The sequence below is a fragment of the Colobus angolensis genome, unplaced genomic scaffold (genome assembly GCF_000951035.1).
Source record: "Colobus angolensis palliatus isolate OR3802 unplaced genomic scaffold, Cang.pa_1.0 Scaffold91, whole genome shotgun sequence".
In the NCBI taxonomy this organism is placed as follows: Eukaryota; Metazoa; Chordata; class Mammalia; order Primates; family Cercopithecidae; genus Colobus; species Colobus angolensis.
Window position 1 is genome coordinate 5,989,776 of NW_012123043.1, and position 19,156 is coordinate 6,008,931.

The 19,156-nt window shown below is 51.0% G+C and overlaps 1 protein-coding gene across 4 annotated transcripts in view; it reads left to right on the forward strand.

Moving 5' to 3' along the window:
- Positions 1 to 225: 225 nt before the first annotated feature.
- The window catches only part of ADORA1 (adenosine A1 receptor), a 40,003-nt gene continuing 21,072 nt past the window's right edge, over positions 226 to 19,156 (forward strand). The window contains exons 1-3 of one of the 4 annotated variants that reach the window (XM_011931790.1): positions 236 to 460; positions 803 to 962; positions 1,332 to 1,729. In XM_011931790.1, coding sequence (XP_011787180.1) covers positions 1,389 to 1,729 — 341 coding nt within the window. In that variant the 5' untranslated portion in view covers positions 236 to 460; positions 803 to 962; positions 1,332 to 1,388. Of the gene's footprint in view, positions 461 to 771; positions 963 to 1,331; positions 1,730 to 19,156 lie in introns of those variants that run through there. The other 3 variants (XM_011931792.1, XM_011931789.1, XM_011931793.1) reach the window with 3 other exon arrangements.

The following is a 19,156-nucleotide window of genomic DNA, read 5'->3' on the forward strand; positions in this document are numbered from 1 at the left end:
AGACCAGGGCTCCCAGGAGTCCTGCATTGAGAAGGGAGAGAGTGGACACAGGAAGGCTGTGCCTCTGTCCAGTCCTGAGGCTGGGCGCGCACACCAGGCCCTTCGAAAAGCTCACATTTTTCCCAGCTTTTCTCACCCAGTATCACTTCCTTTGTTAAGAGGAGGGGATGGGGGAGGAGACGGAGGATGAGGAGGGAGGGGCCCGCGGGTGCCGCCGCCGCCCTCGCCCCCTCCCGGTGTGCGGAGCCCGATTGTCACTCAGCTCCCGCGCCGGGGGCGACAGAGCCGCCGGCGCCCGAGTCGAGTCCCAGCCAGCTACCATCCCTCTGGACCTTACAGGCCGGCCTTGGCTTCCCCAGGAATCCCTGGAGCGAGCGGCTGCTGAAGGCGTCAAGGTGTGGGGGCACTTGGACAGAACAGCTCAGGTAGCCGGGAACTCTGCTAGCTTTGGTGACCTTGGGTAAGTCTGAGTCTCGTTTAGCCCCTGGGGCTCCCCAATGGGGGTGCAGGAGAGGGTTGAAAGAAGAGACCGGAATGCCCCCTTGGGGCAGGCCATGGGCAAGGGTCCCCGACAGAGCGGGACCCGGGGACTGCTAAGATCCAAGCACCAGACGGGTCTCAAGTGGGTGGCGCAGGGCAGGTGCGGGCACGCTAGGGTATAGGGAGAAACGCCCCAGCCTTGTCCTGGGCTCCGTCCCCAGACCCACGTCTGCCACCCCAGTGCCAGGTGCGAAACAGGGGCGCTACCTCTTTAAAAGTGTCCGGGGCTGAGTCTCTGCCGCACCATGTGATTGCTTGAAAGGCCGGGCTGGGAGCTCTGCGGCGGGAGCCGGAGGACTATGAGCTGCCGCGCGGTGTCCACAGCCCAGCCCAGCCCAGCCCTACCGCGCGTGGCCCGGAGCTCTGTTGCCTGGAACTTTGGGCACTGCCTCTGGGACCCCTGCCGTCCAGCAGGCAGGATGGTGAGCTCCCTGTATCCTGTTCTGTGCACGAGGGTGGGCAGAGTCAGTCATGGGAGACCCCTCTATGTGTGTGTGTGTGTGTGTGTGTGTGTGTGTGCGCGCGCGCGCGCGCGCGCGAGCTGGGAGCTGCCTCACACCTGATAAAAAAGCGCGCTGCTATTTTAAGTTGCTGAATGGAACCTCTGGGAATGATAAAGGGAAGGGACAAAGATTAGGCAGAGAAGGAGCCAGGTGCCCCTCCAGCCTGGGTAGGAGCTGCATGTGCCAAGTGGGACACATTTCCATGGGGTACCTGGAGTTCCAGAGCAGCCTGAGCTCCCTGCCCCTCCCAGACAGGCTTCCCCATCCCAGGCTTCCCTGACCACACAGGTGCTTGCCTCGTGCCCCTTGGTGCCCGTCTGCTGATGTTCCCAGCCTGTGCCCGCCATGCCGCCCTCCATCTCAGCCTTCCAGGCCGCCTACATCGGCATCGAGGTGCTCATCGCCCTGGTCTCTGTGCCTGGGAACGTGCTGGTGATCTGGGCGGTGAAGGTGAACCAGGCGCTGCGGGATGCCACCTTCTGCTTCATCGTGTCGCTGGCAGTGGCTGATGTGGCCGTGGGGGCCCTGGTCATTCCCCTCGCCATCCTCATCAACATTGGGCCACAGACCTACTTCCACACCTGCCTCATGGTTGCCTGTCCGGTCCTCATCCTCACCCAGAGCTCCATCCTGGCCCTGCTGGCAATTGCCGTGGACCGCTACCTCCGGGTCAAGATCCCTCTCCGGTGAGTCCACATCCGCTGAAGGTACTCACAGCACCGCATGATGGCTGGCTTGAGGGCCATCTAGAAAGGATAAAAGGTAGAGCATAAGACCCCAAGTAAGCCAGATGTTCTTTGGGCCATTGTGCTCCAGTCCTCACTCTGCCTTCCTGTGCTCCGCTCTGCAGTGCCAGAGAAGCAGGAGGGGGATGGGTGGCTGGAGGACTGGACTGTGAACTTACCAGTGCCCATGACCTCAGACTGAAGCTCTTGCAGCCAGGGAACCTAAGGCTGCCTGTCAGGCCTGGGGTGGAGGTGAAAGATTTGGAGGAGCCACTAAGATGGGGTCACAGTGAGTGCTGGGTAGGAATGAGCTGAGCTCTGCCAGTCCCAGGGAAGAGGAAGAGAAAGAGGCAGAGAAGAGATTTAGGGTGCGGTGGGAACATAATGAGGGTGGCACAACAGGGGCAGGAGCGCTGCTGCTCCAGCCAGATCCCAGCAGGCTTCCTGAAGGCACGCTTTGGCTCTCTTGTTCACCAGGTATCTCTGTGCTAGTCAGCTGTTCCTTCCAGGGCTTTCCAGCTGAACCCAATGGTCTGATTACCTTTGCCTCACTTCCACTTGTGGGATCTCTGTTATAGACAGGAGGAAGGAAAAATGCTGGTGCCTACTCTTCTTATTGCTGTTTTGTTGCAAAACCATGTCTTTGCTGGTCATAGTAGAGGTGCTTGTGCTGCTTCCAGGCAGCACTGGGATGGGTGGCCTGATGGTGCTGTCCTCAGTGTGAGTGTCCAGTCCATGTTGGGGCTCCCTGCCTGGAGCTGCCAGGCCACAATCTCATCACCAGGCAGTGCCTTGGGCCACCAAGTGCCAGCGAGTGCCTGGGCATACTGCCAGGGACTGGCCCTGCTGGGACGCTCTTGTGAGGCGTGCTTGCCCCTTCTTTGAATTCTTGCCCCCAGTAGATTCCTTTTCTCCTAGGGAGCTCTGACCATCTCCAGCACCTGCCACCCCCGGCATAGCTTCTCTGGGATGTAGGGCCTCTGACCTCACTTGGCCCCTTGCCCGGGTAGGCCTAGGGACCCATGTTTCTCCCTTTGTGTTACATTTGTGCACATGTAACTTCTCAAAGACTTTCTTACATGCGTTATTTTTTCCTGTTATCATCATGCTGCTGTAAGGGAGGTGGGACAGGAGCTTTTAAAGGGGAAACTAAGACTCAGAGGGTCTCCTTGAAGCTCACTCGGAGAGAAGTGTGATCTAATTATCTGCCTTCCTTCCTGATTCCCCCATGCCCAGCGGCTTGATGCCAGTCTCTCTGCCCTGTCTACCTCCCTCCGCCCTCCAGGTTTTCCAGGGAAGGTGGGGTGAAGAAGGGAATGCAGCCAGAAGCCCCATAGGCTCATCCACTGAGGGGCCCACATGCTGCCATTAGTCCTAGGTTGCTGCTGGGCTGCACGTAGAAAGCTGGTCTCAGCGCATTAGAAGAGCAGGGCCTCTGAGCCTGGCCATTATAACAGTGTTGCCACATTTGGAAACTCATGCAGATGTTCAGCTATAGGAAGGCTGCTGGAGAAAGTCTGTCTGCTGAGTGCTAAGGTGTGCCAAAGGTCCTGTCTTGCAGTGACAGAATGTGCTCTACTTGCCCTGTGGGGCTGGGATGGCTGTGCTGGTGAGGACAGCAGGCTTATTCCTTCAGGAGGCAGCTGCTGTGGCTTTGGAGCTGGCATCCTGGGGAGCTGTCTTCTGAGGGTGGAGGCAGGGGCCTGCACAGAGGCTGCCGTGGGCCTGAGTTCAAATCCTTGCTGGGAATTTCTAGCTGTGCAAAAGTCACTTATTTAACCGCTTTAAGCTTTAATGTCCTTATGTATAAAAGGGAACATTAATAATAGTGCCTACTCCCTAGGGTTATTGGAATAATTTAATGAACTCATATATGCAAAGCACTTGTATTAATATTATGCCTAATATATGCAAGCCATAGGGAGGTCTTATTTGTAGTTTTATTGTCACTATTAACATACGGCTCAAGTGTGGCTGGATAGGCAAGCCCTACTCCTGCCACTCATGCTCTTAGGTGTCATTCGGTGTCAACACATACACGAAGAAACACACACACAAACACATACACAACACATCTCCAAGGAGGTGTCTAAGAACTGTTCAGTTATATCTATACATGTTTCTACTCCTCTGGTGGAGTGTTGGTGCCTCAGGGCAGCAACCACATCTTACTTGTTTCTGCAAATTCTTCAGAATGCCCAGCTCAGTGTCTGGCACATCACAGACCCTCCATAAACATTGATTGAATTGGCCAGGTTTCCGGAGCACACACAGTTGAGCCTCAAGCAGATCTTCCAGAAGTCTAACCTCTCACTTTCTTGCTGTGGGCTAGACCTGTCCCCACTTCTGATTCAGGGCCATGATCACAGATGCCCCCACCAGCTCAGCGTGGCTCCTTGACAGCCACACAGCAGCAGTGCCCATGAGTGTCCTGGCACGTTGGAGAGGAGCCCTTCTCCTGAGTTAGGGAAAGGCTGCTGGGGCCTCGCTTCTCAAGCAGGGATCCTGGCTGAGGTTTTGGGCCATTCTGGGCTCCTGTGTGCCATTGCCCAGGTCCCCTTCAGGAGGAACAACATGCTCTGTTCCTCTCTACGTGGCTGGAGTCAGCAGGCTGCTGGGTCTTTGAAACCCCCCTTGGCCAGAGGTCCCCGGGCACCAGGCTTGCTGTCCTGCCATGCCAGTCAGAGGTAGATGTGGCCCTGGGCACAGAGAGTCGTACTGATTGAGCATTGGCGAGGTGGGTCTGGGGCACCCAGATACAAGCGTCTGCTGGCTCTCACGAAGTGGGGTGTGGTTTGGTCAGTGAACCACGAATTTTCTTTCTTTCTGCTTGGCAGAAAACCAAGAGAGAAAAGAGATTCACATCATATAATATGATCCAGTTACAAACTTTTTTTTTTTAAAGCTGAAATTGTTGATTCATCAGTAACTGTGGTCATTTGCTTATGGTTTGCATGCTATTTGCATAGCACCTCCACATGCTTGGTAATTGAAACCCTATTCCCCTCAGCTCCTAGTTCTAGGGAATCTCTATCATTTGTCCCCTACCTCCTCACCCAGAGTTTTCTTGGTGGCACTTTGTGGCAATTTCGTGCCTACTCCCGGGGGCTAGTTGTAGAGAAGGGTGCTAACAGAGGGCTCCCTGACCAAACCTCTCTATGGGAAGGAGACCCCAGCAAGGGGGCTGTCCATGGCCAGCTGGGTTGGAGTGGAGTGAGGGGTGGTGGGTGTTTGCGAGTCAGGCAGACCTGAGTTTGAACCTTGCTCTGTTACTAACTAGCTATGCAACCTTTGATAAGTTATTCAGCCTCTCTGAGCCTTTCCCCTTCACCATCTGTTAAATGAAGGGGTTGGAGGCAGAGCATGGTGGCTCATGCTTGTAATCCCAGCACTTTGGGAGGCCGAGCTGGGTGGATCCCTTGAGACCAGGAGTTCGAGATCAGCCTGGACAACATGGTAAAACTCTATCACTACTAAAAATACCAAAACCAAATAGCTGGGCGTGGTGGCACATGCCTGTAATCCCAGCTCCTTGGGAGGCTGAGGCAGGAGAGTCGCTTGGACTTGGGAGGTGTCTATTGCAGTGAGCTGAGATTGCGCCACTATGCTCCAGCCTGGGCAACAGAGCAAGACTCTGTCTCAATATAAATAAATAAATAAATAAATAAATAAATAGAAGAAATAAATGAAGGGGTTGGATTTTAGGTCTCTGAGGTTCCTATCAGCTCTAATTCTGTGTTTCTTCCTTATCCTGACTCCTGCCAGTGCTGTGTTGGGATCCTGGGAGGGTTTTGTTGTGTGTTTTAGCTCCTAGGGAGTGTATGCTAGGAACAATGCTATGTTTTTAATATACTTCATCTCATTCAATGTTCATAGTCTCACTAGTAGAGCTTATTGTTACCCCCATTCTATAGACAATTCTTTTTTTTTTTTTTTTTTAAGACAGTCTCGCTCTGTTGCCCAGGCTGGAGTGCAGTGGCACGATCTCAGCTCACTGCAACCTCCACCTCCAAGGTTCAAGTGATTCTCCTGCCTCAGCCTCCTGAGTAGCTAGAATTACAGGTGCATGCCACCATGCCCAGGTCATTTTTTGTATTTTTAGTAAAGACGGGGTTTCACCATGTTGGCCAGGCTGGTCTCAAATTTTTGACCTCAGGTGACCCACTCGCCTTGGCCTCCCAAAGTGCTGGGATTACAGGCATGAGCCACCTCACCTGGCCTCTCTATAGACAATTATTTAGCTAAATTGAGGGCTAAGACTTGGGGAGTTTCAGTAACTTGCCCAAACAGTTTGTCAGGGGCAGAAGCAGGATTTGACTCTAGGCCTAACAGATGCCTTCAACCAGTAAGCCCATGTGTATCTTGCGTCAGCCCAAGAAGCTGTAGGATTTTTGGAGGAGTTTCTAGGAAGCTGTCAGTAGGGTGATTTTTCTCCTCTGATCTTTGCCAATGACCTCTGCACACTGCTCAGCCCCCACCCAGCATCTTCCCCTCCCTCTACCTTCACTCCAGTGGGCAGTTGAGCCCTTGGCAGTCCTGCCTCTGTCCACAGCTGGAAGCCTGCCCCACTGGGCTGCTGACCGGGGAAGCATAGCAAGGAGTGGTGGAGGAGCCCGGCATGCTGAGCCGGAGGGGGGAAAGAAATCTGGCAAATTAGGGCATGTTCACTTTTAGGCATCAATTTAGCCCTCCCCACCCTGGCTAGCCTGGGCTTTTCTTGACAACCCTGAAATGCCTTGTGTGCCGTCATGCCCCCGCAGGTGACTGTCTGTGGCTTGTGGGTCCCAGAACACTTGTTCTCAGGTCTTGCCATCCGCTTTCAGAGAGGTAGGCTGTCTTCAGATCCTGTGTCTAAGGATGGATTAGTCATAGGCCTGGAGTGTCTGAGAGGGAAGAGGAGTTGGAGGAAGCCCTGAAGCCCAAACTCTCACACTTGTGGACTGAGGAGGAAACCGAGGTTGGAGAGAGGAGGAGCTTACGCAAGATTACTTGGCTGGGAGTTCTTTCCTCCTCTCATCTGAATACTTGCTCCCCCGCCTCTGATGTAAAAAGCTTGAGCAGAAGAGCTCTTTGCAGTCACCCACCCCTCAAGGAACAGAAAAGGAAAATATGCAGCCTCAGTGGGTGAAGTCAGCAGATCAGTGGCAGCTTAGAGGGGAATGAGACTGAGGGAAGTTGCTTTGTGATTGAAAAATAATTTCTCTGAATTAGGGATAGCCTTCAGGTGGGTTAGGCCAAGCAGCTTGCTGGGCCGAGGGAGAACGTGGCCTTTAATTGAAGAGGCATCTGGACTCCTTTCAAGTGTGAAAGCTTCCCCCGGCTGGCGTCGTGTGGCTTCCCGGAAGTTTCTGAGTGCTTGAGGAGCAACCTGCCGAGGTGTCAGCCCTGTGTGGAAGCCGGAGAATGGCCAGGATGCCTTTTACCCAGAGGCGGAGCTGTAGGGACCGCACCCTGACATTTGCTGTTTATTTCTGAGCATGAAAGTAATCCATGTTGATTGTGAAAAATGGAAGAAAGAATAAAGATGGTAAAATCACCAGTAATTCTACCACCTACAGAGAACTACCATTAACATTTCGGTGTTCCAGAAAATTTTTCCACACACATGTATATATAGATATATTATTTTTACATATTGAGAACATCTATATATACATGGTTTTATATCCTGTTTTATTCACTTAGCATTACAAGCATTTCCCTGTGTCAACTAAAATGATTTTGTAAGGATTTTTATGGCGGTATAATATTGGATTGTATTATTACTCATCTTTTGGGGCTCAGCTAAAATGGGCTCTCCTTAGGGGGGCCTTCCCTGAGCCCCACCCCACCTGGACCAAGTTAGTTTCCTCTGTTAGGCACTTGGGTTGAATCTCCTTCTCCTTCCAAGTCTACCACTCATCACCTTGGTTGCTTTCTATTTAATGTCACTCTTTCTGGGCTTGGTAAGTTCCCAAAGGCCAGGACCACATCTGCTTACATACCCCCATTTCCCCATGCCTGGCACAGAGCAGGCATGCCGGAAACCTTTTTTGAATAAATGGATATTTGAATATCATATTTTATTTATGCATTCTTATATCACTGGCTAATTCAATTGTTTCTGATTATTTATTGTTATGAAAAATGCTTTACTGTGTAACAAACCTGCACAGGTACCCCTTAATCTATTAAAATATAAGTTGAGGCTGGGTGCAGTGGCTCACGCCTGTAATCCCAGCACTTTGGGAGTCTGAGGCAGGCAGATCATTTGAGGTCAGGATTTCAAGACCATCTTGGCCAACATGGTGAAACCTGTCTCGACTGAAAATACAAAAATTACCCGGGCGTGGTGGTGCACGCCTGTAATCCCAGCTACTTGAGAGGCTGAGGCAGGAGAAATGCTTGAATCCAAGAGGCAGAGGTTGCAGTGACCTGAGATCAGGTCACTGCACTCCATCCTGGGCAACAGAGCAAGACTCTGCTCAAAAAAAAAAAAAAAAAATGAAATTATAAAATCAAACAAAAAAACACTTTAATGATTCACATTGTTCATATGGTCAGAGCCAAGTCAGAACCTGGGCTGTGTCACCCAGTAAATAGCATAGGTGCTATCTAGAAGGAATGCCTTGTGAGGTTAAATATTTCCCAACTCCCTTTACTCCAACTCTCCTTTCTCCCTCACCAATTGTACCCACACTGCAAATCCCCAGGGGGCATTTGGCATTCTTTAGCCCACTTCCCCTTCTGGGCTGGGTTGGGCAGGACTGTGTGGGTCCCAAGTCTAGTCCTTATCGCCTGGTCTCTTTCCTGAAGTCCTTGGCATCCTGATGGTGAGGAATCAGTGTCCCTGGGAGAGGACTTGGATGAGGCACATCTTGGTTGGCCTCATTCGGCAAGTGCGGACAGACACACAGAGCAGAGAGGAAGGAAGTGGAGAGACGCGGCTCCTTGGGCGGCATGAATCACTCCTTTAACCTCAGCCTTTTTAATTCAAGCCCAGAGGGAACTATCACCTGCTACCATCCAAAGAAAAGCCTGGCAGGTGGCCGTGGGGTTAAGGAGAAGAAGGAGAGGCAGGCGGGTGGGTCTTGGCATACACATCCTCTTAGAAATACTGGCTTGAAGGTGGGCAGGGAGATGGGGGCAGCTGGCAAGGGGCTTCCCTGACCCCGAGGGAGAGGACATGGGGGTACCTTCTCCTGCCTTGCTCCTTATCCTGGAAGTTTATTCCCCAGCAGAACTGCAGAGAGGTGTGGGGCTGAGGGGCTGACAACATCCATTTATCTATTTTATAAGTGTGCTATGAGTACCTGCTATATGTCAGGCGCTTTGCCAGGCCTAGGGATACAAAGATGGGCAAGCTGATCTGATCTCTACCTCTGTCTGACAGCTCAGAGTCTCTGCTGAGATGATGGATTCCCACGGAACAAGGTGGCCAAGGAGAAACTCTCACCCCACCTGTGGTGGGAGTAGGGATGGCAGGAGACTAGCAGCTGATGCCTTGCAGACCTGGGCTGGGCAGCTGGATCCCACTCCACACTCACTCCATGCAGCCCGGGTTGTGTAGGAAAGGCTCTTTGAAATTACCTTCTTGCCTCTTGCTTCCCCTTTGAGAGAGGAGGGCAGCTGACTTGTCCCTACACAGGGCCCTGGTACAGATAGACCTATTCATTCATTAACTCATTCATTTGTTCATGTATTCAGCAAATACTTAATGAGTGCCTCATATGAGCCAGGGTCTGTTGAGATATTTTCATCAATAAAACAGAGACCCTCATGGAGAATGAATTCTAATGAATTGGAAATCAGATGCTAAATAATAAATGCAATACCTAAATCATGTAGAGTGTTAGAAGCTAGAATGTGCTATTGAAAAAAGAAAAAGGGGGCAGGGTAAGTGGGACTGGAGATGCCCCAGCCCAAAATGGGGCTGGGAGAAAGGGTTGCAACTTTAAACAGGGTGGTCCAAGAGGCTTCACTGAAAAGGCACCATTTGACCAAAACCCTGGAGGTGAGGGAACATGCCATGCATGTATAGGGAGGGCATGCCATGCAGGGGAAAGAACTAGAACAGAGGCCTTAGCATAGGAATGTACCTGAAGGGTTTAGGGACTAGCAAAGAGGCCTATGGGGCTGAGATGGAGAGATAAAAGGGGAGAGTGGTCAGAGATTATGGGCCACTGGCCCAGGTACAGCATGGAGGCCACTGGAAAGACAATGGCTTTTACTCTGAGGGGAATGGGGAGCCATTGCAGGATTTAGAGCAGAGATGTGACATGATCTGACTTAAGCTTTAAAGGATCACTCTTGTTGCCATGTTGAGAATGTGCTTTAGGGACAAGGGTGCAAACAGGGGAGTAGTTAGGCGCTATTGCAGTGATTCAGGTGAGGGAAGACGGAGGTGGCTCGAAGCTGAACAATAGCAGAGGAGGTGGTGAGAAGTGGTTAATTCTGGATGTGCATTTAAAAATTTTAACTTTTAATTCACTTTGTATCAAAGTAAAAATTTTATCCAGTAAAGTGCGTAAATCTCAAGTGTTCAGCTCTGTAAAATTTTGCATATGTATATACCTATATACCACTACCCCGATCAATATTTAGGACACTTCCAGCATTGTACAAGGCTCCCTCCCAGTCACTACCCTCCAAAAGGCAACCTCTATTTTGACCTTTATCCTTATAGATTGATTTTGGTTGTTCTTGAGCTTTTATAAGTGGAGTCAAGCAGTTTATACCCTTTTATGTCTGGCTTCTGAAGCTCAAAATTCTTGCCAAGATTCATCCCTGTTACTGAGTAGGATTTTTCCCCTCATTGCTGTTAGAATTCATACATTGTATGAATGTACCATGATTTGTTTAAATTCATGATGTATTTTGAAAAAAAGAGCCAAAGAATTTGCTTATGACTTGGATGTGGGAATTTTCCTATAGATTGGATGTGAGAAAGAAGAGTCAATATGACCAGACTTTTACTTCTAAGCAACTGGGAGGATGGAGTTGGCATCATCTAAGGTGGGAAAGGCTGCAGGTGGTGGAAGTAAGAAAATGAGTTCAGATTTAGACATGCTGACATTGGCGTGTCTAACAGATATCTGAGTGGAATGTTGAGCAGGTGGTTGGATGTACAAGAATGAGAGGCCTGGACGGGTGGTTGTAAGTGTTAGAGCTATGGCATGTAGACGGGTTTAAATCCATGAGGCTGGATGAGGTCCCCAAGAGAGACAGCGCAGATACAGAAGAGAGGAAGACCAATAACCGAGCATTGAGAAGGTGGGAAAAGAGGAGGCACCAGCAAAGGAGACTGAAGGAGAACTCCAGACACAGGAAGAAAACTCAGAGCCAGTGTGGTACCCTGGAAGCCAAGTGTAGACATTCCACCAAGGAGGGTCGACGAATGGGTGAAGTGAGATAAGGACTGAGAATTACCACTGGATTTTGCAAGGCCATTGGTGACCTTGACAAGGGCAATGTCAAAGGAGTGATGGGGGCAAAGCCTGAATGGAGAAGGCTCAAGAGAAAAGAGGACTGGTATCGAGTACTCTTGAGGAATTTTGTTGCAAAGAGAGCAAAGGAATGGGGCAGTAGCTGTCAGGGGAAGTGGAAGTGAGCTGTCTTACGCTGGGATTTTATTGATTGATTGATTGATTGATTGAGATAGAGTCTCACTCTGTTACCCAGGCTGGACTATAGTGGCATGATCTCGGCTCACTGCAGCCTCCGCCTCCCGGGTTCAAGTGATTCTCCTGCCTCAGCCTCCCAAGTAGCTGGGATCATAGTTGCATGCCGCCATGCCTGGCTAATATTTGTATTTTTAGTAGAGACAGGGTTTCACCAAGTTGGCCAGGCTCGTCTCAAACTCCTGACCTCAAGTGATCTGCCCGCCTTGGCCTCCCAAACAACTGGGATTACAGGCGTAAGCCACTGCGCCTGGCCCCCTGTGTTGTTTTTTAAGATAAAAGGGAGGTTAGTGAGTTTGTGTGCTGACAGAAATGATCCCGCAGAGAGTAAAACACTAGTGATGAAACAAAGGAGAGAATTTCTAAAGTGATGTCCTGGTTTAGGCTAGTGAGGCATACGTGGAGAGACTGGCTTTAGACGGGATCCTGGAGGCTCTTCTGTGGCAACCTGCGGCATCTGTGGGTGCAGATGCTGGTAGGTGAAGCTCTCTCCTGATTCTTTCCATTTTCATAGTGAATTGGGAAGCAAGGTCACCAGCTAAGAGTGAGGATGCAGTAGGAGGTGTTGGAGAGAGCAGCAAGTGTGAAATAATTCTCTAGGAAGTGGGAGAGTGACTAGGCTCAGGAAGTCTAGTGTAAGTGAGGGCAGCATGAAGGGCCCCCGTTAAGTTCGCGATGATGAATTTGAAGTGCAACTCAGCTGTGTGGCTGTGTGTTTCTCACCAGCCACGTTCAGCTGCACGAGCCTAGGCGTGGAGGAGGCAGAGAGTTTATTCCCTTCGTTAACTCAGAATGCCAGATTCATGATGAGATTAAGGACCTTACCACCGGCAAGAAGGGGACCTGGGTCTCTGCCCTCATGGAACTTAGAGGCTAGCAGGGAGCGAGAGCCCAGGGACACACCAGCAAGCAGGTGCCTTCGACTGCCATTTGTGAACTTAGAGGGAGCCGTGCCGGTGTTCTCTGGGGCAGGTCCTTGTTGGTTTCTCCAAAATCCCACGTGGACGTCCAGAGAGACCCACCACAGCTTCAGTAAGGCCTTGGAGGCCTTGTGGTTCCTGCTCAAGAGTTTGGATTTTTTTCTAAGTGCGCTGTGAAGCCTCTGAGTGGTTTAAGCAGGGAATGACATAAATCAAATTATATTTTAAAAAGGTCAAAAGTCCTTGAGAAAATATTAGCAAATCAAATCCGGTGATATAAAAAGGATAATATATCACCACCCGAAAGGGTTTATTCCATCTAGGCAAGGGTGGTTTAACATTTGAAAAAAATCAATCAGTGTCATTCATCACACTAACATAAGACAGTCACTCTGCCTGCTCTGTGGAGGATGGGTTGGAGTGGGGTTAGTGGGGTTAGAGAGGATGTAGGGAGCCCAGTTAGGACTGGGGGGCAGCAGGTGGGGCTTGAGGCAGGCAGGGAGTGGAGGAGGCCATGGAGATGGACAGAACTGGAAACATTTCAGGCATGTTAGAGTTGGAACCAACTGGAAATGGGTTGAGGTGTGATGTGGGAGAAGGAATCCAATGTGACGATCCATGCTTATGGCTTAAGGCACTGGTGGATGGTGGTGCTGTTTCTGGGGATGGGGAAGCTGGGGAGGAAGAAGAAATTGGAGGATGATTCAGATCCTATTAGGTATCCAAATGGAAGCACTGTGATGGCAGGGCTGCTGGTGTCTTCTCTCTCATCACTCCCCAGCTCTCCTCCGCTGATGTGGTCAGGCGGAGGGGCTCTCTCTTGCCTCACACAGCCTCATGGAAGGGTCTCTTAAACACCCACCAATCCAGACATTCCCAGATGCCTTCAGCCACTCCAGCTGCTCTCTTCCCACCTTACTTCTCAGGAAACCATTGCTTTCTCAGACTGGGACCACAGCAGTAGGAACATGAGGCTTCAGGCTCCCTGAAGCTTCCAGAAGGAGACAGCAGAGTTGGGGGGCCCTCTGGCTAGGCTCCTTTAGAATGTGGCACAGTGGCTTCTGGGACATTAAGGCCTCCTATCCCTACCCCAGGCCTCTGCCCCTCCCCAGTAATGCTTAGGAGAATCCTGGCCTCTGTGTGCCTCCAGGGTCTCGTTTCTCATCATTGCTGGAACCCAGCCAGTGGTCTGCATTGTGGATTGTGTTAACTCCTGCACAGTGGTTCCTACTCTGACTCGCAACAATCAGGGTCCTCTCATAGCTGCTGTAGAGCACTGAGTGGCCCCATTTCAGCTAATGTAGCAGAGAACCTGGTCAATCAATAAGCAGGCATTGACAAGTGCCAGCTCTAGCCTGGCTCTGATGGCAGAGCAGGAGGGATGGGGGAGCCCCAGGGTTGGCATGGGGTCACGCTGTGTCCCAGTCATCCTGGCCTGCTCGTGGCAGCTCTCTCAGCTCCTACATGCAGAAATCATCTCCTTTTGCCTCATGTAGCAGAGAACACTTTGCACTGCAGTTGGCAGGGTTGGTGTGGGCGGTGAGAGCCAGACCTCCTAACTCTCACCATGCACCCTGCTCTCAGAGGCTACCAGTTTCCAATTCTCACTTCCCTACCACTGGGAGAGCAGGGGCTGAGACTCTAGCATGGCAAGAGCTGGTTCTCAGCTCCTTTTCTCTATGCCAACAGAACTGAGGGCTCTGATGCATACCCACCCTGCTGGAATGGTAACGCACCAGTGATTCTCTCGGGGGCAGGAGATGGGATGGTCTGTCTGGAAAAAGCTCCTCTAACCTGGATTTTTTTTTTTTTTTTGGAGATAGTCTTGCTTTGTTGCCCAGGCTGGAGTGCAGTAGCACGATCTCGACTCACTGCAACCTCTGCCTCCTGGGTTCAAGCGATTTTGCTGCCTCAGCCTCTCGAGTAGCTGGGACTATAGGCTGATGCCAGCACGCCCAGCTAATTCTTTTCTATTTTTGTTAGAGATGGGGTTTCACCATGTTGTCCAGACTGGTCTGAAACTCCTGGCCTCAAGCGATCTGTCTGCCTTGGTCTCCCAAAGTGCTAGGATTACAGGCCTGAGCCACCGCGCCCGGCCTAACCTGGATGTTTTTAAAGACCCCCCTTTCCAAGAGACATCTTTCTCCTGCTGCTTTACAGAGACACTCTAGTGAACCGAAGGGTAAGAGCAGTCTCCCCAGGCAGTCAGACTGGAGTAATAATCATAGTCCAGGTGCTTAGAGCTGTGTTGTCTTGGATAAGTTGCTTAACCTTCCTGTGCTGCTTCCATTTCCTCTTCTGTAAAGCAGGATTCATAATGCCTCCTTCCTAGGGTTGCTGTGAGGCTGGGAGACAGTGTATGTTCAAGGGCTGGCACATAGTAGGCACTCCATAAGTGGGGCTGTTACTATTGTTAAATAATCCAAAGTTTGTTTTTTATTTACCACTTGATGTTATGTGACCACTGTGATCCCTGTGGGTTCAGATCAGTGTCAAAATGATTTGCATGCACTATGAGGGCAGGGCGTGGTACCATCCAACTGTCCTGCCCATCGTAACCAGCACCTAACGTGTGTCTGACTGGCATTTAGTAGGTGGCTTAATCAATGTCTGTGGAGTGAAGAAATGAGGGAATGCTCCAATGGAAGAAGGACATCTTAGTGGGGAAGACTGAGTAGCCAGGTTGGGAAGAAGTCATTTGGATATTTTATATTCACCTACAGAAGACAAAGGCAGGTAACGGAGAAGGAAAGGTTATTTAATTAAAACATCCCTAAGAGTTCAGAGGGTGGGGTGCACAGAGGGGTGAATGGGGTCACCGGAGCTTGTACAGCAAGTTAGGGTGTGAGTATCCTGGTCTCCTGACTCTCACCTTGGCTCCCTGCTGTCCCCATGCTGCCTGTTTGTATGCGGGGAAGAGTGTTGACGTGATTCTGCTTCCAGGGTGTGAGTAGTTCCTCCTGATCCCCCCTTCTCTTGGATGCCTTGTCCTGTCTGCTCCTGGTGGGGAGCTGGCTCTGAGGGAGCTGGAGTGAGGGCTCTCCTGGGGCCTGGCAGCTCTGTAAATGGACTCTAGGGAGGAAACCGTTCAGTGTGTTTGGGGACTCAGCAGGCTGTGCCCAGCACACACACCTGCCGCAATGCCCTATTCTCTGTAAACACAACCCCCAACCCACCATTATGGTCTCCTGGGGCCATAACTGGGAGAGCTGATAGAGTGGCCTTGATAACAGTGATGCAAACAACATTCAGAGTGGCTGTGTCAGGTCCCAGGGGCTAATAACAGCTTAGAATGAGGGGTGTTGTCTTAGTCCATTTTCTGTTGCTGTAACAGAATACCACAGACGGAGTGATTTACAAAGAAATAAGTTTATTTGGCTCATGATTTTGGAGGCTGGGAAGTCCAAGAGCATGGTGCTGGGATCTGGCGAGGGCCTCCTTGCTGTGTCGTAGTGGAGGGCATCACATGGTGAGAGGGCAAGAGCGTGTCAGCTCAGGCCTCTTGTCCTCTTCTTATAAAGCCACCAGTTCCATTGGGGGGACCCCCACCTTGATGACCTTATCTAATCCTAATTACCTCCCAAAGACCCCACCTCCAAATGCCATCAGCATAAGAATTTGGGGATTTCAGTTTTCAACACATGAAATTTGGGTGACGCAGTCAGGTGTGAAGGCATGAAGCCCCCCGTCCACCACCACCTTTAATCATGACAGGCGGCCACAGTGGCTTCAGGTTCTTAGTGGGGTGTGTATTCACAGATGTACACCTGTGTGTCTGTGTGTGTGTGTGTGTGTAGGGGGTTATAGCTTTTTAATCTTTATTTATAAGTCAAAAAAATGACATTCTTGGCTTCCAGACCTTTCATTCAATTCTGCTTATTCACTTCCATGCAGCCCCTGCCCCTAGTCCCTCATTCTCCATGGGCCAGACAAGAGTCTAATGGTTTCCTGTTTGTGCCCCACCCATTAATCCTTCTTGATGTAGTTTACATGTTCAAGTCAACAAGTGTTTTCTGACGGCATAAGTCTGTCCTCAAGGACGTAGACCACAGTCAGTGCGGAGACAGACACGTTTCCAACTGCTGCAGTGGCAGGAGGCCTGAGCAGGCCTGGCCCACGTCCAGGCACACAGTGCAAGGCCGTCTCCCCGGCCTGGAGGCGCAGCCCCACACCTCCTTCCACCTGGACTCAACACTCACTTTCCTTGTCTCCCAGTCAGTCTCTTCTTAACCTGTTTAAGAGTTATGGAGAATGATAAAAGAAAGGGATTTGACATCAAGACCACCTCTTAAACACACACACACACAGCTGTTCCCTTCTCTTGTCTAATTTCTACTTAGTCTTTAACACTCAGCTCAGATGACACCTCCCCCAGGAAGCCTTCTTTGTTTTGGCCTGCATGTTCCCACAGCTCCCTGTGTTCCCCTTTAACATAACCCTTATCAAATTGCACTGACCTGTGAGCGATTTGAAGGTGGGGTCCAAGCCTCTTCATCTCTCTACCCACAGTGGTGGATGGTTTCTGCTGTTTCAGTATTAATGAATCACTGAATGAATGGTAATAGTAGTGACGCTTGTGTGCCTAGGATTGCTAGGCCCTGTGCTAAATACTTTATAGAGATTATCTTGCTGAAATCCTTGCACAATTTTATGAAGAGGCCCTAATAGTATTTTATATTAATAAATTAAATAATATATCCCCATTTTCCACATGAGAGAGCCGAGACTCAGAGAAATTAAACTACCGGGTAACAGCCACACAGCTAACTATAACTAGAGTTGTTGAATGAATAATTGAATGCATGAATGAAAAGATCTGTACTTGAGCCTTGACTCCAGTGCTTGCTGCTGGGTGACCTTGAGCAAATCACTTACCTCTGCGGGTCTCAGTTTATAGGATGGGCACCATTCCAGTCCCCGCAGCGGAGTTGTCTGTGAGGCAGTGCTCTTGGAAGGGCAGGGAGAATGGCTTCATTGTTCAGGGGTGAGTTGGCTCTGAGTGTGCCTGTGGAGGGGTTGCCCTGACAGGAAGAGTAGGGCCTAGAGAATGTCCCCTCCCTGTCTGTGCAGACTTCAGCTGTGGGAGAGACACCGACTCACACCCACCTCCTGTGCAGAGGCCCCAGAGCCACCTCATCCTCAAGGGATTCCAGCCCAGTGCCAGCGTGCAATTCAACCACTGTGGGCTCCCTCCCCGCCATCCCCAAGGCATGGCTCCCTACCTCATGTGCCCGGGAGTTTGAATTCAGTCCACAGTCAAGACTTGAAGAAAAAATGTTCAAAGGAGGAGAATCAAGGACAGGGGAGGCCCCCACCCCCCACCAGACTTATAAACCAATGTGTATAAGAGGTGGCCTTGATGTCAAATCCCTTTCTTTTATCATTCTCCACAACACCAAGGCCTAGACAGGTGAAGAAGACACTGACCGGGAGACGAGGAAAGTGTGTTGAGTCCAGGTAGAGTGAAGTGATCCTGCAATCTGCCCAGCACAGGGGAGAGTTGGGGCTGGGAAAACAGGATGCCTGAACTCTGGGCCTGGGCTGCCATGGTGCCCACTTGGAGGCCACCTTCCTCTCTGACCTGCACCCTCATTAGTAAATGGGAATGGCAACCCAGCCTGACTTCTCAGGCTGCTGAGGCAGGTCTGGCCGCCTGTAAGGATCCGGTGAGTGGTGGGTGTGTGCAGGGGCTGACAGAAGGGAAGGGGCGCTGAGAGTCACAGAATGCTGAGTGCAGCCTGGAGGGACACAACGCAGCTTGGGCTTTGGAGTCTGGCTGGCCGAACCCATCTCCCAGTCCCAGCTCTGCCACCTGCTTGCTGTGTGCCTGTGGCTATCCTCTCTGAGCCTCGGCTTCTACGTCTGTGAAGTGGAACTAGTATTATGCGCCTCACGGGACTGTGGAGAGAACCAATGTGTAACCACCATCTCTCTCCAGTTTCAGGGGCTCATTCTTCTTTTCCTGCTGTTTGGTGTGAGGGAGGAGGATGGATGGATAGTGGCGGGTGTGTCTGTCTCTCTCTGTTGTGGTTGGGGTGGACAGTGTGGCTTGAGGAGTTCCTTTACAAGCCTGCCAAGGCCTGAAGTTGGCAAGCCTGGCCTTGGGGAAGTGATTGTGGCAGGGCTGGGAGGCGTATAAAGCCCTGCACTCAGGTCAGAATGTGTTCTGCCACTGCTCACTGCTCTGGGTATGCTGCCTGGGGCACCTGCCTCTGAAATGTCAGATGGGCACCTCCCTTCCTCCTTCCAGCTCCTCTGGGAGCCCAAGGGGCTGCCTGGCACTAGAAGTTCCCAAGGAAGGAAGACTTGCAGCCTGGTGGGGGAGGGGTGCCTACATGTTGGGCATCTCCTCAGTGTCAGGGGTGGCACCAGGTGACTTCTTTGGTAGCAGATTTAATTTTATTTAGTCTTGCAAGGCTGGTATCAACATCACCTCCCTTCGCCACTGCCTTCAAGGGAGTTTCTAGGCTGAGGGCAAGACAGAATAAAAGATCTTGGCCAGGCATGGTGGCTCATGCCTGTAATCCCAATACTTTAGGAGGCCAAGGTGGGAGGATCGCTTGAGCCCAGGAGTTTGAGACCACCTGGGCAACATAGGGAGTCCCTGTCTCTAAAAATAATTTAAAAAATTAGGCAGGTGTGGTGGCGTGATCCTGTGGTCCCAGCTACTTGGGAGAGTGAGGCAGGAGGATCGCCAGAGTCTGGGAGGTTGAGGCTACAGTGAGCCATGAGCACCCCTGCACTCCAGGCTGGTTGACAGAGTGAGATCCTGTCTGAAAAAAAAAAAAAAGAGAGAGAGAGAGAGAGAA